This window comes from Muntiacus reevesi, chromosome 3 (assembly GCF_963930625.1).
Source record: "Muntiacus reevesi chromosome 3, mMunRee1.1, whole genome shotgun sequence".
Taxonomy (NCBI): domain Eukaryota; kingdom Metazoa; phylum Chordata; class Mammalia; order Artiodactyla; family Cervidae; genus Muntiacus; species Muntiacus reevesi.
Genome location: NC_089251.1, coordinates 105,035,204 through 105,050,356, shown reverse-complemented (window position 1 = coordinate 105,050,356; position 15,153 = coordinate 105,035,204). Strand labels below are relative to the sequence as shown.

The following is a 15,153-nucleotide window of genomic DNA, read 5'->3' as shown; positions in this document are numbered from 1 at the left end:
GTGGGGGTAAAAAAGTGGGAACAAGTGGCCCTTCCTGGCCCTCTGCCAGGCCAGGGGGTTGGATAACAACAGCAGGGACCACCCACTGACCACCTGCCGAGTGCTGGGCATTCTGTGCCCGTGACGCCCGAGGAGGCGGGCATCATTTCCCCGTTTGCGTGTGGAATGCCAGGCTCAGAGCGGCATTAAGTAACTTGTACACGGGCTGGAAAGTGGTGAAGCGGAGGTTCAGACTTTGCCTACCCGACTCCGAGGCTCAGATGTTTACTATGCAGCGCGTGTATCCTGAGAGTCTAGCTGGTCTGAAAACTGTCTAGCCAGTCATCGTCAGGGTTAAAGACCCCCTGAGCCAGCACATCTCAAACCATAATGTGCACACGATCCACCAGGCGACCGGCAGGTCTGGGTAGGGCGGGGACACGCACTTCTAACAGACTCCCGGGACTTCATGCTGATGGTCACGGCCCGCAGGGCAAGGGATCTGGCCCAGCGCTGAGCCACCTCTGCAGACAGAGGCATGGCTCCCACGCAGTCTGATAGGATGTGCAAGGGAGATGATTAACTGCATCCTAAGCTGGACCAAGAGGGCCTTACCCCACTCCCAGGAGTCCTCCAACCTCGCTCTCCACACACCCACCAGTTACACTCAGCAGTGACGCCTCCTGGAGAAAATTCCTGAAGCCGGCGACTAGGCCTCCAGGTTGGAGGCATGCGGTGGGCAGTGGGGTGCTGACTCAGTGCAACCCACTGGAGCTCAGAAGGCTCCCCAGAGGACCTGGAGCCTCCTGGTTTTAGCCAAGAGCTGGTCCAAGGCCTCGGGGGGCCTGGTCCCATCCAGTCCAGCTCTCCAAGCCTGCATCAATTCGTGGGGGTCCCAGGCGGACACGGCCGCAGCTCGGGCTCCGTGCGATCGATGCTGAAGAAGTTGACTGCCATAGTGGCCCTGGCAGGCAGGGGGGCATCCCGGGTGGCCTCGCCAGGCAGCAGCAGCTGGGCCGTGAGCCGCGGGCCAGAGAAGCCCCCAGAGCCCGAGTCCGAGTCCGAGTCCGAGTCTGGCGGCAGGGGAAGGGGCAGCACGTGCTGCAGGCTCAGGCCGGGCCGCGGGCCGCTGTGAGAGGTCCGCACGGAGGGCGAGGCGAGGCCCGGCTGGTGCTCCCGGGGGCCACGGGGACACGGCAGGAGCCTGCCCAGGGCCCGCTTGAAGTCCCGCATGAAGAGTGGGTAGATGATGGGGTTCATGGTGCTGTTGCAGTAGCCCAGCCACGTGAGGACGTCAAAGAGCCCCGGGGAGATGCAGTCGCACACAGCCTGGAGGAGTTGGGGGGGAGGACATCCTGGAGCCGGGACGCGGAGCATCCCTCCCTCCCTCCCTCCCCATCTCGGGGGATTCGGGGCCTCCCCAGCAGAGCGGGATCTCACCCACCCCCAGCGGTGGCATTACCTGGACTATGTTGGCCACAAAGAAAGGCAGCCAGGTCACAAGGAACATGCCCAGCAGGACGCCCAGGGTCAGGCTGGCCTTCAAGGCCTTCCCGCTATGCTTGGTGGCCAGACGCCGGCCGTCAGCTGACTCCACCCCTGGGCGTGGGGTCCTGGGCACCTGCAGAGAGGAAGGCCAGGTGATCTGGTCTGAGCCTATTCCTGGCCCAGACTGAGCCTTAATCCTAATCTAGACCGAGCCCTTAATACACTGAGTCTTGACCCTTGGATGGGCTCCAGTTGTAGTCCTAGGCTGAGCTCTGACCACGACTCCAGGCTGAACCTTGACCTTGGCTTCAGATTGAGCTCTTCAGCAATAAACTAAGCTCTGCTCATGGCCTTGACCCCCGATACCTACCGTAGATTGAGCCCTACATACCCACAGTCCAAAACTGACCCTCTGCCCTGGACCAGACTGAGCCCAACTTGAGGCCCAGACTGAGCCTTGATCCCAGAAACAGACTGAGCCCTTGTCCTGGCCCTGCAAGCCCTGACGCTGACTTGGCGTGCACAAGGGGCTCTAGGAAGTGCGGTGAGGTTTCCTAGGGGCTCAGGATCGTGGGTGTGGGCGGTGTCACTTGTTGCCCTTTGCAGGGAGGGGGATCTTCTGAGCTGCTGGGTTTGTGTCTGGGTGCAGCGTTGTCCTGCAGTGCCCTTGGGCACCTCAAGAATTAGCGGCAATCGAACAATGCTTGATGAACGAGGACAGCTGCTGTCCAAGGCTTGACAGTCTCTTTGCCTATGAATTGATTCTCTTCATATTTTGGAGTGACAGTTTTGCACCACTGTTTTCATGATCCACAAAATAAAGTTTATTTTGAAACATGTGCCCCAAACAAATGAGTGCAATTAATTATCTTATAAATCACTAGGGATGGGAGTGACCTTGGTATTTTAAACTTGGATTTCATTGTGGACTTAACAGACATCTTTTATTCCCACACATGGACTTCATGAGCAGGAGCTTGGAGAAGGGGAAAAAGGAGAGGCTCCATGGGGGAAAAGGCATAAGGGGCCCAAATGTGACTTTTATAAACTGGAGACCAGGAGTCCCAAAACATTAAGAGGCTCTCTGTACCGGATGACTCACTAGCCCAGCGGTTCTCTTAACTTTTTCAACTTTGTGAGCCCACTGAAATTCGAATGAAATCTACACAACTCACCCCCCAGAAAACAAAAAGCTTGTAAATGTTTACAAACACACAACACACACACTTATACACACACACAGAAGAAAAAATTTGCCACATAGCCAGAGAATTCAGAGACCACTGTGAAGTCCACCCCTGAAACTTCCAGGAATCCACAAAAGCTGCAACATGAAGCCCTCCTCTAAACCATGTGTTGTAATCAACTTGGATTTTCATATATCCGCTTTACCCAAAGTGAAACCCACCTATGTTGACAGCTGATGTAAATACTGGGGTGAGCATAACTCACTGGACTATGAAAGGATATGTGTGCTGCCTGGGAACACACCTGGGCTTTAAAGGCCAGAGACTCCCCCCAACACTTCCCAAACTGTGTGAGAGCCCCGCTCAGCTCATGAGGCAACCAGAGACAGGTTGGGTACGGGAGGACGAACGTCAGGAGGAGGTAGGAAGAAAGGAGCCAGGTTCCCAGGCAACCTTCGCAGATGGAAAGGGGGCAGAGGAGGCAAAGCCAGGATGCGAGAGCCCCGGGGCGCATCAGAGCCACCCCACCCCATGCAGGATCTCCCCCGCCCAGCCTTGTTCTCACGCCCTCTCCTCAGGCGACCCAGGCTCGGCTCCTGTCCATGGTGCTGAAGCCCCAGCTGCACCCTGTCCTATAGGCTCTGCAACTGCGGTGGGCAGGAGATCGGAGACAGGTACCCTCTAACTCCCGCTTTTCGATGTATTTGTCCAGGTGAAACCTGGTTAGGCAAATACAAGGCTCAGACAGGGGAGCCTAAAAGAGGCCCTTGATTCTTCCCGTGTTCTTGGTGGGGCACAGAGGCGAGAGCTGGGCTTTTAAAACAAGTGATCTGGCTTCAAATCGTGCCTCTACCACTCACTCAGTGATCTTGAGAGAATCAGTTTCCACATTTGTCAAATGGGAGAAAACGCTCAGCTTACGGAGTTGCCGTGAGGCTGCGGATAATATACATATGCCCTGTGCTGGACACGGAGTTAATGCAAGCACACAGCAGCCCTGATGTTGTTCAGTGGTGTGTGAGGCTGGGGAAGTTTGTAGCACCCTCGGGAACCTTGTCCTTCCGCCAAGAGCTCAGGCTTTCCAAAGCAGCGCGGACCTCAGGACAAATGCTCTGACTCACTACGCGGCAGCCGGGAAGAAAAGAGAGTCTGCCCTTCTCGCCCCTTCTCGTCTTCTCTTCTCCAGCGTGGACTCTCTGTGGCTTCTGTGGCCCCACCTGGTCAGCCTGGAGGGAGACACACCTGCTTCCCCAAAAGAATCTCCTAAGAGCTGCTCTGACTTTGAATTGCTGCCGTCAATGGGGACAGACACAAGGGGAGGACGGAGACACCGTCTCCCGCGAGCCCCAGCCACACAGGTAGCCCCTCGCCCCTGGGAGCCTGGTGAGGAGGCGAGAGACAGCCATGGTCCTGCCAGGGCTCTTGGGCACTGGGGAACCAAGGCACTCTGGAAGATAAGACAGGGGCCGTCATCAGGGGAGGGCGACCCAGAGGGGTCACCCATGATCTGAGAGCCCCTCTCCAGTCTTCCTGGGAAGAAACCTGCATTTTCCTGCCTCTTCTTCTCCCCCAAAGAATTGACTCAAGAAAACAGGCAAGAGGGAAGAAATTGAGGCTCAGAGAGAGTAGGGGACCTTCCCAAAGTCACACTGTGCTCAAACCAAAGCACCACAGACCCCCACATTGTTACCCCCACTTACTGAGTGCTTACAATGCATCTGCACCTGATAAGCATTCTGTCACTCGGTCTTTCTGGGAGGACGGTATAACCTTCATCTTGCAAATGAGGCTCAGAGAGACAAAATAACTAGCCAGGAGTCACACAGCAGACAAGAGTTAGTCAGGGAACTCTTTAAGAAGAGTTAAAGTCACCTCCAGCTCCAGACGCTGAGCCTTTTCCACTTTACCACGCTGCTTCCATTCTGGAGGATGATGGCCCCAAGCGAAACCCCACCACTCTCACCGAGAGGCCCTCGTGGAACAGAAGCCAAGGGCCACCACCAGCCCACACGCTGGGGTCTGGGTGATGCCACCCTTCCCACTTCTCGCTGCCCTAAAGCCACCTCATGATCGCTCGTGGCAGGTCCTGTCATCTGCACGCCCCCTGTATCAGAACACGTCTGTGGCATCTGCCACCATCAGAGGGCAGCCATAGGCGGACAGTTTGGCAGCGCCCTTCCAGAAGGGAAGCCTGCTTGCGGGTTCCGATGTCCATAAACTCCTGTCACTGTCTGTTCACTCAGCACAAACAAAGGTGTACACCCCAGCTCCGTTCATGACAGAAAAGAACTGGAAACAGCTCACAAGTCCATCAGAGGAGAGTGGTTAAATAAACCCTGGTTTAGAATACTATAGTGAAAGTCGTTCAGTCGTGTCTGACTCTCTGTGACCCCATGGACTGTACACAGTCCATGGAATTCTCCAGGCCAGAACACTGGAGTGGGTAGCCCTTCCCTTCTCCAGGGGATCCTCCCAACCCAGGGAAGGAACCCAGGTCTCCCACATTGCAGGCGGACTCTTTACCAGCAGAGCCACCAGGGAAGCCCCAGAATATTAACAGATGTTTAAAAGGATAAATACATTCCCACTATAAGATACTATACAGATGTTTAAAAGAATGAATCAATCACACACAAAGATCTGCATGACACATGATCAAGTGCTAACAAGAAGTTGCAAAACAAGAGAGACAGCATGAAGGGAAAAAAAAAAGAGAGAGCGTGAGTGAGCATGATCACCTCTGCTTGAAAAAGACACAAAGCGAGGCACTAAGTTTCTTTAGGCAAAAAAATCCACAAACATAAGCAAACACACAACTTAAACACACAAACATAAACACACAAACATAAACAAATACACAACATAAATCCACAAACATAAACAAATCCACAAGCACAGAGAAAGACCTGGAGAGACAGGAGTGGGAGGTGACTGGATGAGGTCAGTGGGGTCTTTTACTTTACCGCTACTGATGAATTTTCATTTTGAGGTGTACTGACAGATCCCCTCATGTAATCTCCAATCTGTATGACCACCTAACCACGCGTGTGCTCAGTCACCCTGTTTGTGTCCAGCTCTTTGAGACCCCATGGACTGTAGCCCACCAGGCTCCTGTCCATGGGATTTTCCAGGCAGGCATACTGGAGCAGATTGCCATTTCCTACTCCAGGGGATCTTCCTGACCCAGAGTTCCAACCCACCTCTCTTGCATCTCCTGCATCGGCAAGCGGAATCTTTATCACTGCGCCCCTGGGAAGCCCAGCCATCTAATCATCGTGTGAGGGTGATGAGACAGACCTTGGGGCCAGACTGCCCGGTTCAAACCATGACTGTTACTAACTGAGCAGCCCTGAGCAGGGTCCTTCACCTCTCCGGGCCTCAGCTTTCTTGTCTGTAAAATGGCCGTTCTCATGACAGCCACCTTGCAGGACTGTAGGAAGGATTAGACAAGATAACAGAAAGTTACCTGAACAGTGCCTGGTAAGTACTGTGTGAGTTCGTTACTAAGCTAGTGATCATGGCCGGTGTTTGTTGTTATTTGTATTCACCTCAGCTCCTTGATAATGGTGATGAGGCTGCTAATGGCAGCCATGGCTATTTTTCCCCCTAGGAAGATTCAAAGGGGTGAACTTCCCAGCACCATGCATTTTACCATCAAGAAGAAAGGACAGAGTTAATATTTGTCAAACAACAAGAAACTACTATGCACCAGGTATATATATATCATCTCACTGATGTTTCGAACAGCCTCAGATGATAAACAGCATTAGTTCTGGGATAGAGGGAGGTGAGCAACTCACCCAGAGTCATCCAGCTGAAGTGAGAAAGAGGCAGGATTTGAACCTGGGCCCAGACAGATGGACAAGCCCCGCACCCCGTCTCGGCTGCAGCAGGCTGCCTCGTTCTGAGCGGCGGCCCAGTCTGTCACGCTCAGCTCTGCTCCTGCTCACCCCCTCCTCCCCCTCTGAGATATTTCTGGGATCACAGCCTCCTCTCAGGAGGAGGAGGCAGAGATGGAAGGGAAGACGGATCTCTGGGACAGAATGATGCATAGCTGGGTGATGGAGGGTGAAGAAAGCTGGGGGAGGAGGACTAGGAGGAGAAACGTGGGGAGGGAAGGAAGAGGAAGATACGGGGTTGCAGAGGAGGCGGGGAGACTGAACCGACGGGGAGAGGGAAGGGGGACGGTGGGGCGGAGAGGAAGGTGGTGGGGAGAGCGTATGACGCAGAGACACATGAGTCCTGGCAGAGAGAAAGGGGTGCAGGACACAGGGACGCCCAGCCGGGCCGCCTGCTGCTCCCCAGGAGGGTGAGCGCCCACAGCGGCCCCTCTGGAACCCCCCAAGGCTGAGCACCATCACCACAGGGGCGCCCACCTTTCACATACACACGTGCATGCACACACTTGCCCAGGCTGCATCTCACGGGCACCATCAGCACCTCTCACGCCCCGCTCTGCACCCACAGCCCCCGCCTGACCTCTAAGCAGGACTCCCCTCTCACAGCCCCTGGGTCGGGGAGGACCTGGCTGAAACTGCTGAGCCAACCAGTGGCTTTCTAAAAGCTCATTCGCATCAACAGGCAGATAGAGGCAGAGAAAGGCTCCAGCCAGCTCAGCAGCCACGTCTGAAACTCCCGAAGAGCCAGGACTTCAGGGACTGGGAGCCAGCCCCCTCCCTCTGTATCAAGGAAGCAGCCAAGGGTTCTGTGGGGCCGGGAAGGGGAGGAAGGGGGCCTAACAGCCGCGCCCCCAAGATTTGTTCCTCCTCATCAGTTCCGCTGGGTCCAGACAATGAAAACGCCTCCACCCCAGGCCGGATGCGTCACCTGAGGTGACGAAAGACAGTCACAACCCAGGAGGCCAGAGTAAGGCGGCCTCCCAGAAGCCAAGTCCCCAGACACAGGCAGTTCTCCAGGCAGTATGGAAACTAGCCAGCAGAAAGCTTGCTTAGCATCTGGGTGGTTTGGGAAGCAAGCTGAGCGACTTTAAGCTAGGTACTTGCTGGATGGTAGAGTCTGACACTTCCTTATTCAAACCAAGAGAAAAGGCATTCCAGAAAGCGGGAGATATTCACACAGACACATGTCAGGGTGAGAGGCCGAGAGTCATTCTGCCTCAGAGGCAGTGCATGTGTGTGCTAAGTCGCTCAGTTTGTGACCCTCTGCACTGTCGCCCGCCAGACTCCTCTGTCCATGGGAGGGTTGCCATGCCCTCCTCCAGGGAATCTTCCCAACCCAGGGATCTGCACTGGCAAGCAAATTCTTTACCACTAGCGCCGCCTGGGAAACCCAGAGGCTAAAGGACCCGTGAAGATGTCTCTCAGCCTTTGGTTTCGTGACTTCCTTGATTTTGCAAACACACCCACAGGGAGTGATAGATTTTTGATGTTTACTAGAAGAGACACCCTTCTTGTACGCTCCAGAACCCTCATTATGATAGGGTGTCATGACTACCATCTCTCTTTCCAACTAGAACGTAGATTCCAAGAGGGCAGGACCTTCTCAGACCCACTCATGCCTGCACTCGCAGCCCAGGACAGCTCCTGCACAAGAGAGGTCCTCAACGGAGCTCACTGGCGGTCCCGTGGCTAAGACCCTGTGACCACAATGCAGGGGCCCAGGTTCCATCCCTGGCCGGGGAATTATACCCCACACGCCGCAGTGAAGACGGAAGACCCCATATGCTGCAACTGAGGCCCAGGGCTTCCCCAGTGGCTCAGCTGGTAAAGAATCCGCCTGCAATGTGGGAGCCCTGGGTTTGACCCCTGGGTTGGGAAGATCCCCTGGAGAAGGGACAGGCTACCCACTCCAGTATTCTGGCCTGGAGAATTCCACGGACAGTCCATGGGGTCGCAAAGAGTCAGACACGACTACGCAATTTTTGCTTTAAATAAATAAAAAGAAAATTACTCAGCACAGCACTGAGGAAGTGAATGAATGAATGTACTAAAAAGTGCAGGGTCCATCTGCAAGGAGAGCTGCTTCTAAAAGGGGAAGAGAAGGGAGAAGCGTGAGCTGGGATTAAATCCTGGGCTCTGTGGAGCGCTATGCCCATTTAGTTCCTTTCATCACTGAGCAATGAACAGTCACGACCCTCCCTGAGATGCTGAGAACACAGCAGTCAAGACAGGTCCTCACCCTCACAGAACGTGCCGTCTGGTAGGAGGAAGCAAACACGCCAATAATAAATGGAAAGCATGCAATGTGTCAGGTGGTACTATTTTCTGCTGAGAACAACTTAGGAAATGAGGACTGGAGGAGATCTGTGCAAGTGTCATCTTGTTACTAACCAAGCGGCTAGTAAGACAGCCAAGCAGCGGCCAGAGGAAAGGGACGGAGTTAGGGGGAGATCTGTGCAGTGACGTGAGGTTCTCCAGGCAGAGGTAACAGCAGGTGCAAAGGTCCTGAGGCAGGAGTGTCCTTGGTGCTCAAGGAACAACAAGGAGCCCAGTGCGGCTGAAACAGAAAGAGTGAGGGGATGGTGGAGGAAAGGAGACCAGACGAGGGGCAAGGACTCCCAAGACAGGACCTGCACTTCTCTTTTTTTGGCTACACCTCCCGGCTTGTGGGACCTTAATTCCCTGACCAGGGATCGAACTCGGGCTCACAGCAGGGAACATGCTGCGTCCTAGCCACTGGCCGCCAGGGAACTCCCAGGGATTGCCATGGCTGCAGCATAAGATGGAAAGGAAGCAAGAATGGGCTCTGGAAGCCGGAGGAGGATCAGTGCCACAGCCTGGGCATCAGATGAAGGGCTCAGCCATGGGGGGGTGGGGGCAGCCACTGACACAGGAGAAGTGATCAGGCCCTACATGCGTTTTGAACACAGAAAGCACACAGGGTGTGCAGCGGGAGGGAAAGAGAGGCGTCCAGGCTGCCGCCAAGGTTCCTGGCCTGAGCAATGCACATCAAGGAGTCGATACAAGGAAGTCAAGTTAAGGACTACGTCTGAAGCCTGGGGAAAAAAGTCCCCAATTCTGCTGGGGGCGAAGTGAGTGCGTGGTCCAGGCTGGAAGTCATCAGCGTGTATGTGGTACTTCCGGTCACAGGATGAGACGACCTCACTAAGGAAGTGAACGTGGGAAAAAGCAAGGAGGTCTGAGGAGCACGGAAGCCGGGGAGTGCCTCAGATGGCAGCAGAGCAGGAGGACCCAGCAGAGGAGACAGAGGGGGAGAGCCAGTGGAGCAGAGCGCCCAGGGCGGTGGCCGGGGAGCCGGGTTTTAAGGGCACGTCACCGCCGGCTCGGCAGCGCAAGGCTCAGACCGGGCTCTGCGTTTGAACCTCCCAGACCAGACGTGCAACTGTGGGCAAGTCGCCTCCCCTCATCGACCCCTAGCCCTCCAGCTGGCAAACAGCGATGGGGGTTACTGGCCCCTTTGGGCATCCGGGGACTCGCTGAGCTCACTGCCCGGCACATCGTGGGTGCTCAAAGGCTGGACACCTGCCCAGGTGCTAAGGCCACAGTCTCAGGTTCAATCCCCGTGCCAGGGGACTACCCCAGTAGCTCAGGGGTAAAGAATCCGCCTGCCAGTGCAGGAGACATGGGTTCGATCCCTGGCCCGGAAAGATCCCACACGCCATGGAGCAACTAACCCCGTGAGCCACAAGGAGAGAAAAGCTCGCACGGCAACAAAGACCCAGCACAGCCAAAAACAAATAAAATTATTATTTTTTTAAATCCAAGTGCCAGCTGGTTAGCTTCACAGAAAGAAAATCTGTGTCACAGGCACTGCTATAACCAAGAATCTAGACCTCTCCACTCCAACCCCACCCAGACCAGCCAGCTCCACCTCCTTAGTCATTAGGGCAGAGTGGGACGGGCAGATGACCCTGGATGGTGAATGAACACCTGACAAAATAACTGAGTCACAGAGTAAGAACAGGGGCCTTTAGAGCGCCCTCCCAGCTCCTCTGGTTCTGTCCAGAGAAAGGCTCATGCTGGTGCTGCTGCATCTTTAATGTCCCTCCAGCGTCTAACAAGGAGAAAGCAGGCCTTGGGCTCAGCGTCTCCAGACATCCAAGCTGGACTTCAGCAACGCTGCTGGGGTTGCTGCAGCCTCATTGAAGTTGCGGTTCTGATCACCTTCTATTTCTGGCAAGGATACTGATGTTTCCGTTAGTGAAAGAGATAAGTTTTCTTTCTAAATAAATTCATGGAAGTAAAAAGATGAGATGACTCCAAGAAAATGCTAAGTACATATTGCTGCAGAGACTCACAGACTGTGTGAGGCTGGGCGGCAGGATAGCAAGGCAGATGCCACGAGGCAGTTCCCAAGAGCCTGAAGTCTGGGAAACGCTCCTTTACAAGAACCCAGGGAGAGGGTGTGGATAGCCCATGGCAGCCATCCTGAAGCTCGAGAACCGAGTCAGGGTCACAGCCACCTGCGGAGACTGGAGAAGGTTCTCCAGTGCGTATAGATCAGCGGAAAGAGCGGGCTGCAGCCTGTCCTCCCAGGACACCATCATCCTAGCTGATGGGCCTCACTGCAGGGGAGACGTGGATGAGCCACTTGGGGGCTGCCAGCCAGGATGTCAGCCTCTCAGCCCCGTCTACCCAGTAAGCACCACCCAAGGGACCTCCCACCCTGAGACACCTCCCACACCTGAGGCCACACCTAGAGGACACTAGAGAGCCCTGCTGGGACCTTCTTGGGGGCCTGTGGTCTAGTTCTCTGGGGCTCAGGCCTGGGCAGTCTGAACGCCCATCCCTGGGCAGCAGGGTGCCAGGACTCAAGTGCTGTGGGACCCGCTCCACTCTAGATGCTGCAGAGCCTGCAGCTAAGAGCACCCGCCCCATTCACAAGGAGTCAGGGGATGCCTACTAGGTGCGGTGGAGATGGAAACCCACCCAGATAAGCCCAGCCCCTGTGGAAGCTTACACGCCGGTGAGGGAGCAGACCCAAGAAATTAACTGGGGTGCGAGATGGAGGTAGCAGACGGCGGGGAGGTCTGCAGACAGGCGGTCAGGGTGGGCCTCTGGGAAGGAATAACCTGTGAACTAAAGAGTCAGGCAAGGACAGCCCCAGGGGAAGAACATTCCAGAGGGCACAGCCAGCGCAAAGACCTGGGCACACAGCCTGGTGCCTTCTAGCAGCGTCAGAAGGACACAGGGCTGGTGCAGAGAAGCAGGGAGCGGGTAGGGGAGGAGGTGCAGCTGGAGAGGCTGGCAGGACCGGGTCCCAGGCCAGATCCTGGCCCCGGTCTCCTCTCCATCTTAAGAGCCATGGGAGCCGCTGAAGGGTTTGGAGCAAGGAAGTGAGGGGATCGCCCTTTCTCTTTGTGCAGAAAAAGGATAGGAGTGGGCCTGGGGTGGAGGCAGCGGGAGGCAGCGGGAGGCAGCAGGAGACGATCACAGGCTCCCAGAAGGGACTTCCCTGGTGGTCCGGTGGTTAAGAATCCCTCTTCCAATGCAGAGGACACAGGTTCAGTCCCTGGTTGGGGAAAGAAGAGCCCGTGCTGTGGGGCAGCTTCCTGGGCACCTCATTGAAGACCCAGCACAGGAAGAAAAGAAAAAGGCCCCAAAGGAAGAAGCAATAGTGGCTTGGATCAGGAGATCAGGAAGGTGTGCTTGGAGATGACCCGGGTATAGAGGGGCTTGTGAATGAATCCCCTGAGCACGAGAGAGAAATTATTCCTGAGTTTCTGGGCCACGATGCCATGATGGTGCCATTGGCCGTGATGGGGAAGATGGGTGAGGAGCAAGTGGAGAGAGTTGGGACCCCCTGAATGCCCTGTTGCACATTCAACCTTGGGAAACCTGCCCACATCCTGGAGGGTCCTGTGGACGGTTGGGCATTGAGTCTGGAGTTCAGAAGGAACATGGGTGCTGGGAACGACCACTTGGAAGTGCCAGCAATTGTATACTGAGCCGTGGATGCCCAGTGGGCACCCAATGACCGCTCATTCCTCTCCGTCCCACACGCCCGGGTCTCCCTGCGAGTCCCCGCCTCCATACCTGCAGCGTCTCCAAGGCCTGGCCGGCAGTGCCAGTGGGGAGGGAGGCCACCTGGACGGCCTGCTTGCGGGCCGCCAGCAAGATCCTGCTGTAGGTGAAGCAGATGGCGCCCGAGGGCAGGAAGAAGGTGAGGCCCGACGCCACGAGGACGAAGGGCAGGCTGGCCAGCAAGCGGCACTGACCCGGCGCGGGTGCCCGCGCGCGGCCCGGCTCGTGCCAGCCCAGCAGCAGGGGCAGGAAGGAGGCGAGCGCCGCCAGGCTCCAGGCGCCGAGGACCAGCGCCAGGGCGCGCGCGGGCGTCATGCGCAGCTTGTAGCGCAGCGGCGAGAGGATGAGCAGGTAGCGGTCCAGGCTGATCAGGCAGAGGTTGAGGATGGAGGCGCTGCAGCACATCACATCGAAGGCGGCCCAGAGCAGGCAGAGGCCCCGCGCCAGCACCCAGCGGCCGTAGAGCACGTTCAGCATGGCCGGCGGCATCACCACCAGCCCCACCATCAGGTCCGACGTGAAGAGCGACACCAGGAAGAAGTTGGAGGTGTTGCGCAGCGCGGGCTGCGCGCAGATGAGCGCGATGAGCAGCGAGTTGGCCGCCGCCGTCAGCGCGATGACCACACACAGCGCGGCGGCCACCCAGCCGCTGCCCCCGGGCGCCCGCGGCGGCCCCGATCCCCAGTCCGGGGTGCTGTGGTTGGCGGGGACTTGCTCTGGGACCATGGGGGCGGAGGGCGAGGACGTGAGGCCCCGGAGGGGTCGGGAGGGCGTGGAGGCTGGCTGGTGGGAAGGCGGGGAAGGTGGGGAAGGTGGGGGTGGGGGTGGGCTCTGGGTCAGGGTCAGCACCCCGAGGGGGATGGAGAGGGGGTCTGGGGGCGTCCTCGTGTGTGATGTAGAAACACCTGGAGCGAACACCTGGGTAGGAAGTTTGGGAGGGGGCACCTGAGGAGCGGAGTCCTCCAGGAGGACGGGAACGGGGACTCGGGGCGTTTGGCCGGGTGGGCGCAGAGCTCCTGGAAGGGGCGGGCGGTGAGATGGGTCGAGGGCAGGGCCCCGGGGAGGTGAGAGCCCAGGGCCACTGGGCGCTCCCCAGACCGGGGCAAGCCCCTCTCGGCGAGTGGACACAGAGGCGCCAAGGAGCACCCGGGGTGCTGGGGGTCGCAGGCTGGGGAGCCCCACGGGCCAGAGCCAGGCCCCCGGAGGGGAGGGCAGGTCTCGGACCCAGCGCAGAGGCACCCCGGGCTCTGGCGGACGTGGTCCCCGCGACGAGCTGGAGGATGCCGGCCGGGAGAGAAGGACCCCCTCCCCACCCGGCCGCGGGTCTCCGGCCCCGCTCCCGCCCGGGCTCGGTACCTGGAGCGGTGCTCCGCCGCCGGCGGCTGCGGCAGGAGCCGCGGGCCCGGGAGAGGCAGCGGCGGCCGCGGGCTGGGCCGGCGCCCAGAGACCCGGGAGACGCCGCGAGGGCCCGGCGCGCGGAGACGCGGTGGCTGCTTCCAGGAGCGCGCGGTCCCCGCGCCGCGGAGCCTGCGTCCCGCCCCGCGGTGGGCGGGCAGAGCCGAGCCCTGGCCCCGCAGGCGGGCGGCGTCCCCAGCACCCCTGGGCCTGCGGAGGGATGATCTGAGAGCCCAGCCGTGCCAGGTCGCCTCCCAGCTCTAGCGGCCTCTACCCCCACGCCCGCCCTCCCCACTCACAGTTGGTGCAGGAGGAACTCGGAGAAGGGGGCTGTAGGCCACCTTCATCCAGGACTGCTTCCAACAAGGGGCTGCCCACCCGCTACCAGGGCGAGCCGCTTGGGAGATATTGGGTAGATCGCTTGACATATATGTTCATATATGTTCCACATATGTTGTTGTTGTTGTTTAGTCGCTAAGTCCTGTCCTGACTCTTGCAATCCCATGGACTCTATCCTACGATTTTCTAGGCAAGAATACTGGAGTGGGAATGGGTTGTCATTTCCTTCTCCAAGGGGTCTTCCCCACCCAGGGATGGAAGCTGCATCTCCTGCATTGATAGGCAGATTCTTTATCGGTGAGCGACCTGGGGAGCCCTATATAATATATAATTTGTTGCGCTTCCTTCAAACCTTTAAATAGATGGCAACCTCCTCCTGGAAGTCCTTCCCAGCAGAAACCATCCTGTCCCCCGACAGCGCCGGGCATACTAAGGATGAAGGATCAAGCTGTGGGCACTCTCACTCTACCAAGGAGTGGGAGCCGGGGACCCCCAGGCCTGGCAGGATGGAGTCCCTGCGGGTAGACAGGCCTGGCACACCTTGTCTAAGGCTGCCGTGTGTATCCTTGCCTCCTCCTCTGCCCCTCGCAACCCGAACTACGAGTCTCTACTGGACATGTTACAGGTTAATATCATGGAATCAACAAACATGATAACGAGCACCTACTAGGTGTCAGACACTGTTCTATCCAATTGGGACACTACAGAAACCAAAGCAAAGATCCAGCCTCATAGAGTTTACTAAGCAAAAAAAAAAGAAAAAAGAAAAAACACATTTAAAGTGGTCATAGGGCGATAACGAGGGTGATAATTGTGTGCGT

At 57.2% G+C, this 15,153-nt stretch overlaps 1 protein-coding gene across 1 annotated transcript; it reads right to left on the bottom strand.

Annotated features, from left to right (window-relative positions):
* Nucleotides 1-30: 30 nt before the first annotated feature.
* Nucleotides 31-13,324, bottom strand: HTR6 (5-hydroxytryptamine receptor 6). The gene is made up of 3 exons (XM_065929960.1): nt 12,611-13,324; nt 1,442-1,600; nt 31-1,308 (listed from the first exon to the last, which is right to left on the bottom strand). The coding sequence occupies exons 1-3, from the start codon at nt 13,322-13,324 to the stop codon at nt 859-861; spliced, it is 1,323 nt and encodes a 440-aa protein (XP_065786032.1). The 3' UTR covers nt 31-858.
* Between the last annotated feature and the right edge of the window lie 1,829 nt (nt 13,325-15,153).

What these genes read in the sequence shown, in the direction of transcription:
- HTR6 (XM_065929960.1), bottom strand. Translation starts at nt 13,324, where the DNA reads ATGGTCCCAGAGCAAGTCCCCGCCAACCACAGCACCCCGGACTGGGGA. An exon ending in AGGCCTTGGAGACGCTGCAG is followed by an intron (nt 1,601 to 12,610) that starts GTATGGAGGCGG and finishes TCCTCTCTGCAG; the next exon opens with GTGCCCAGGACCCCACGCCC. An exon ending in TTGTGGCCAACATAGTCCAG is followed by an intron (nt 1,309 to 1,441) that starts GTAATGCCACCG and finishes CAACTCCTCCAG; the next exon opens with GCTGTGTGCGACTGCATCTC.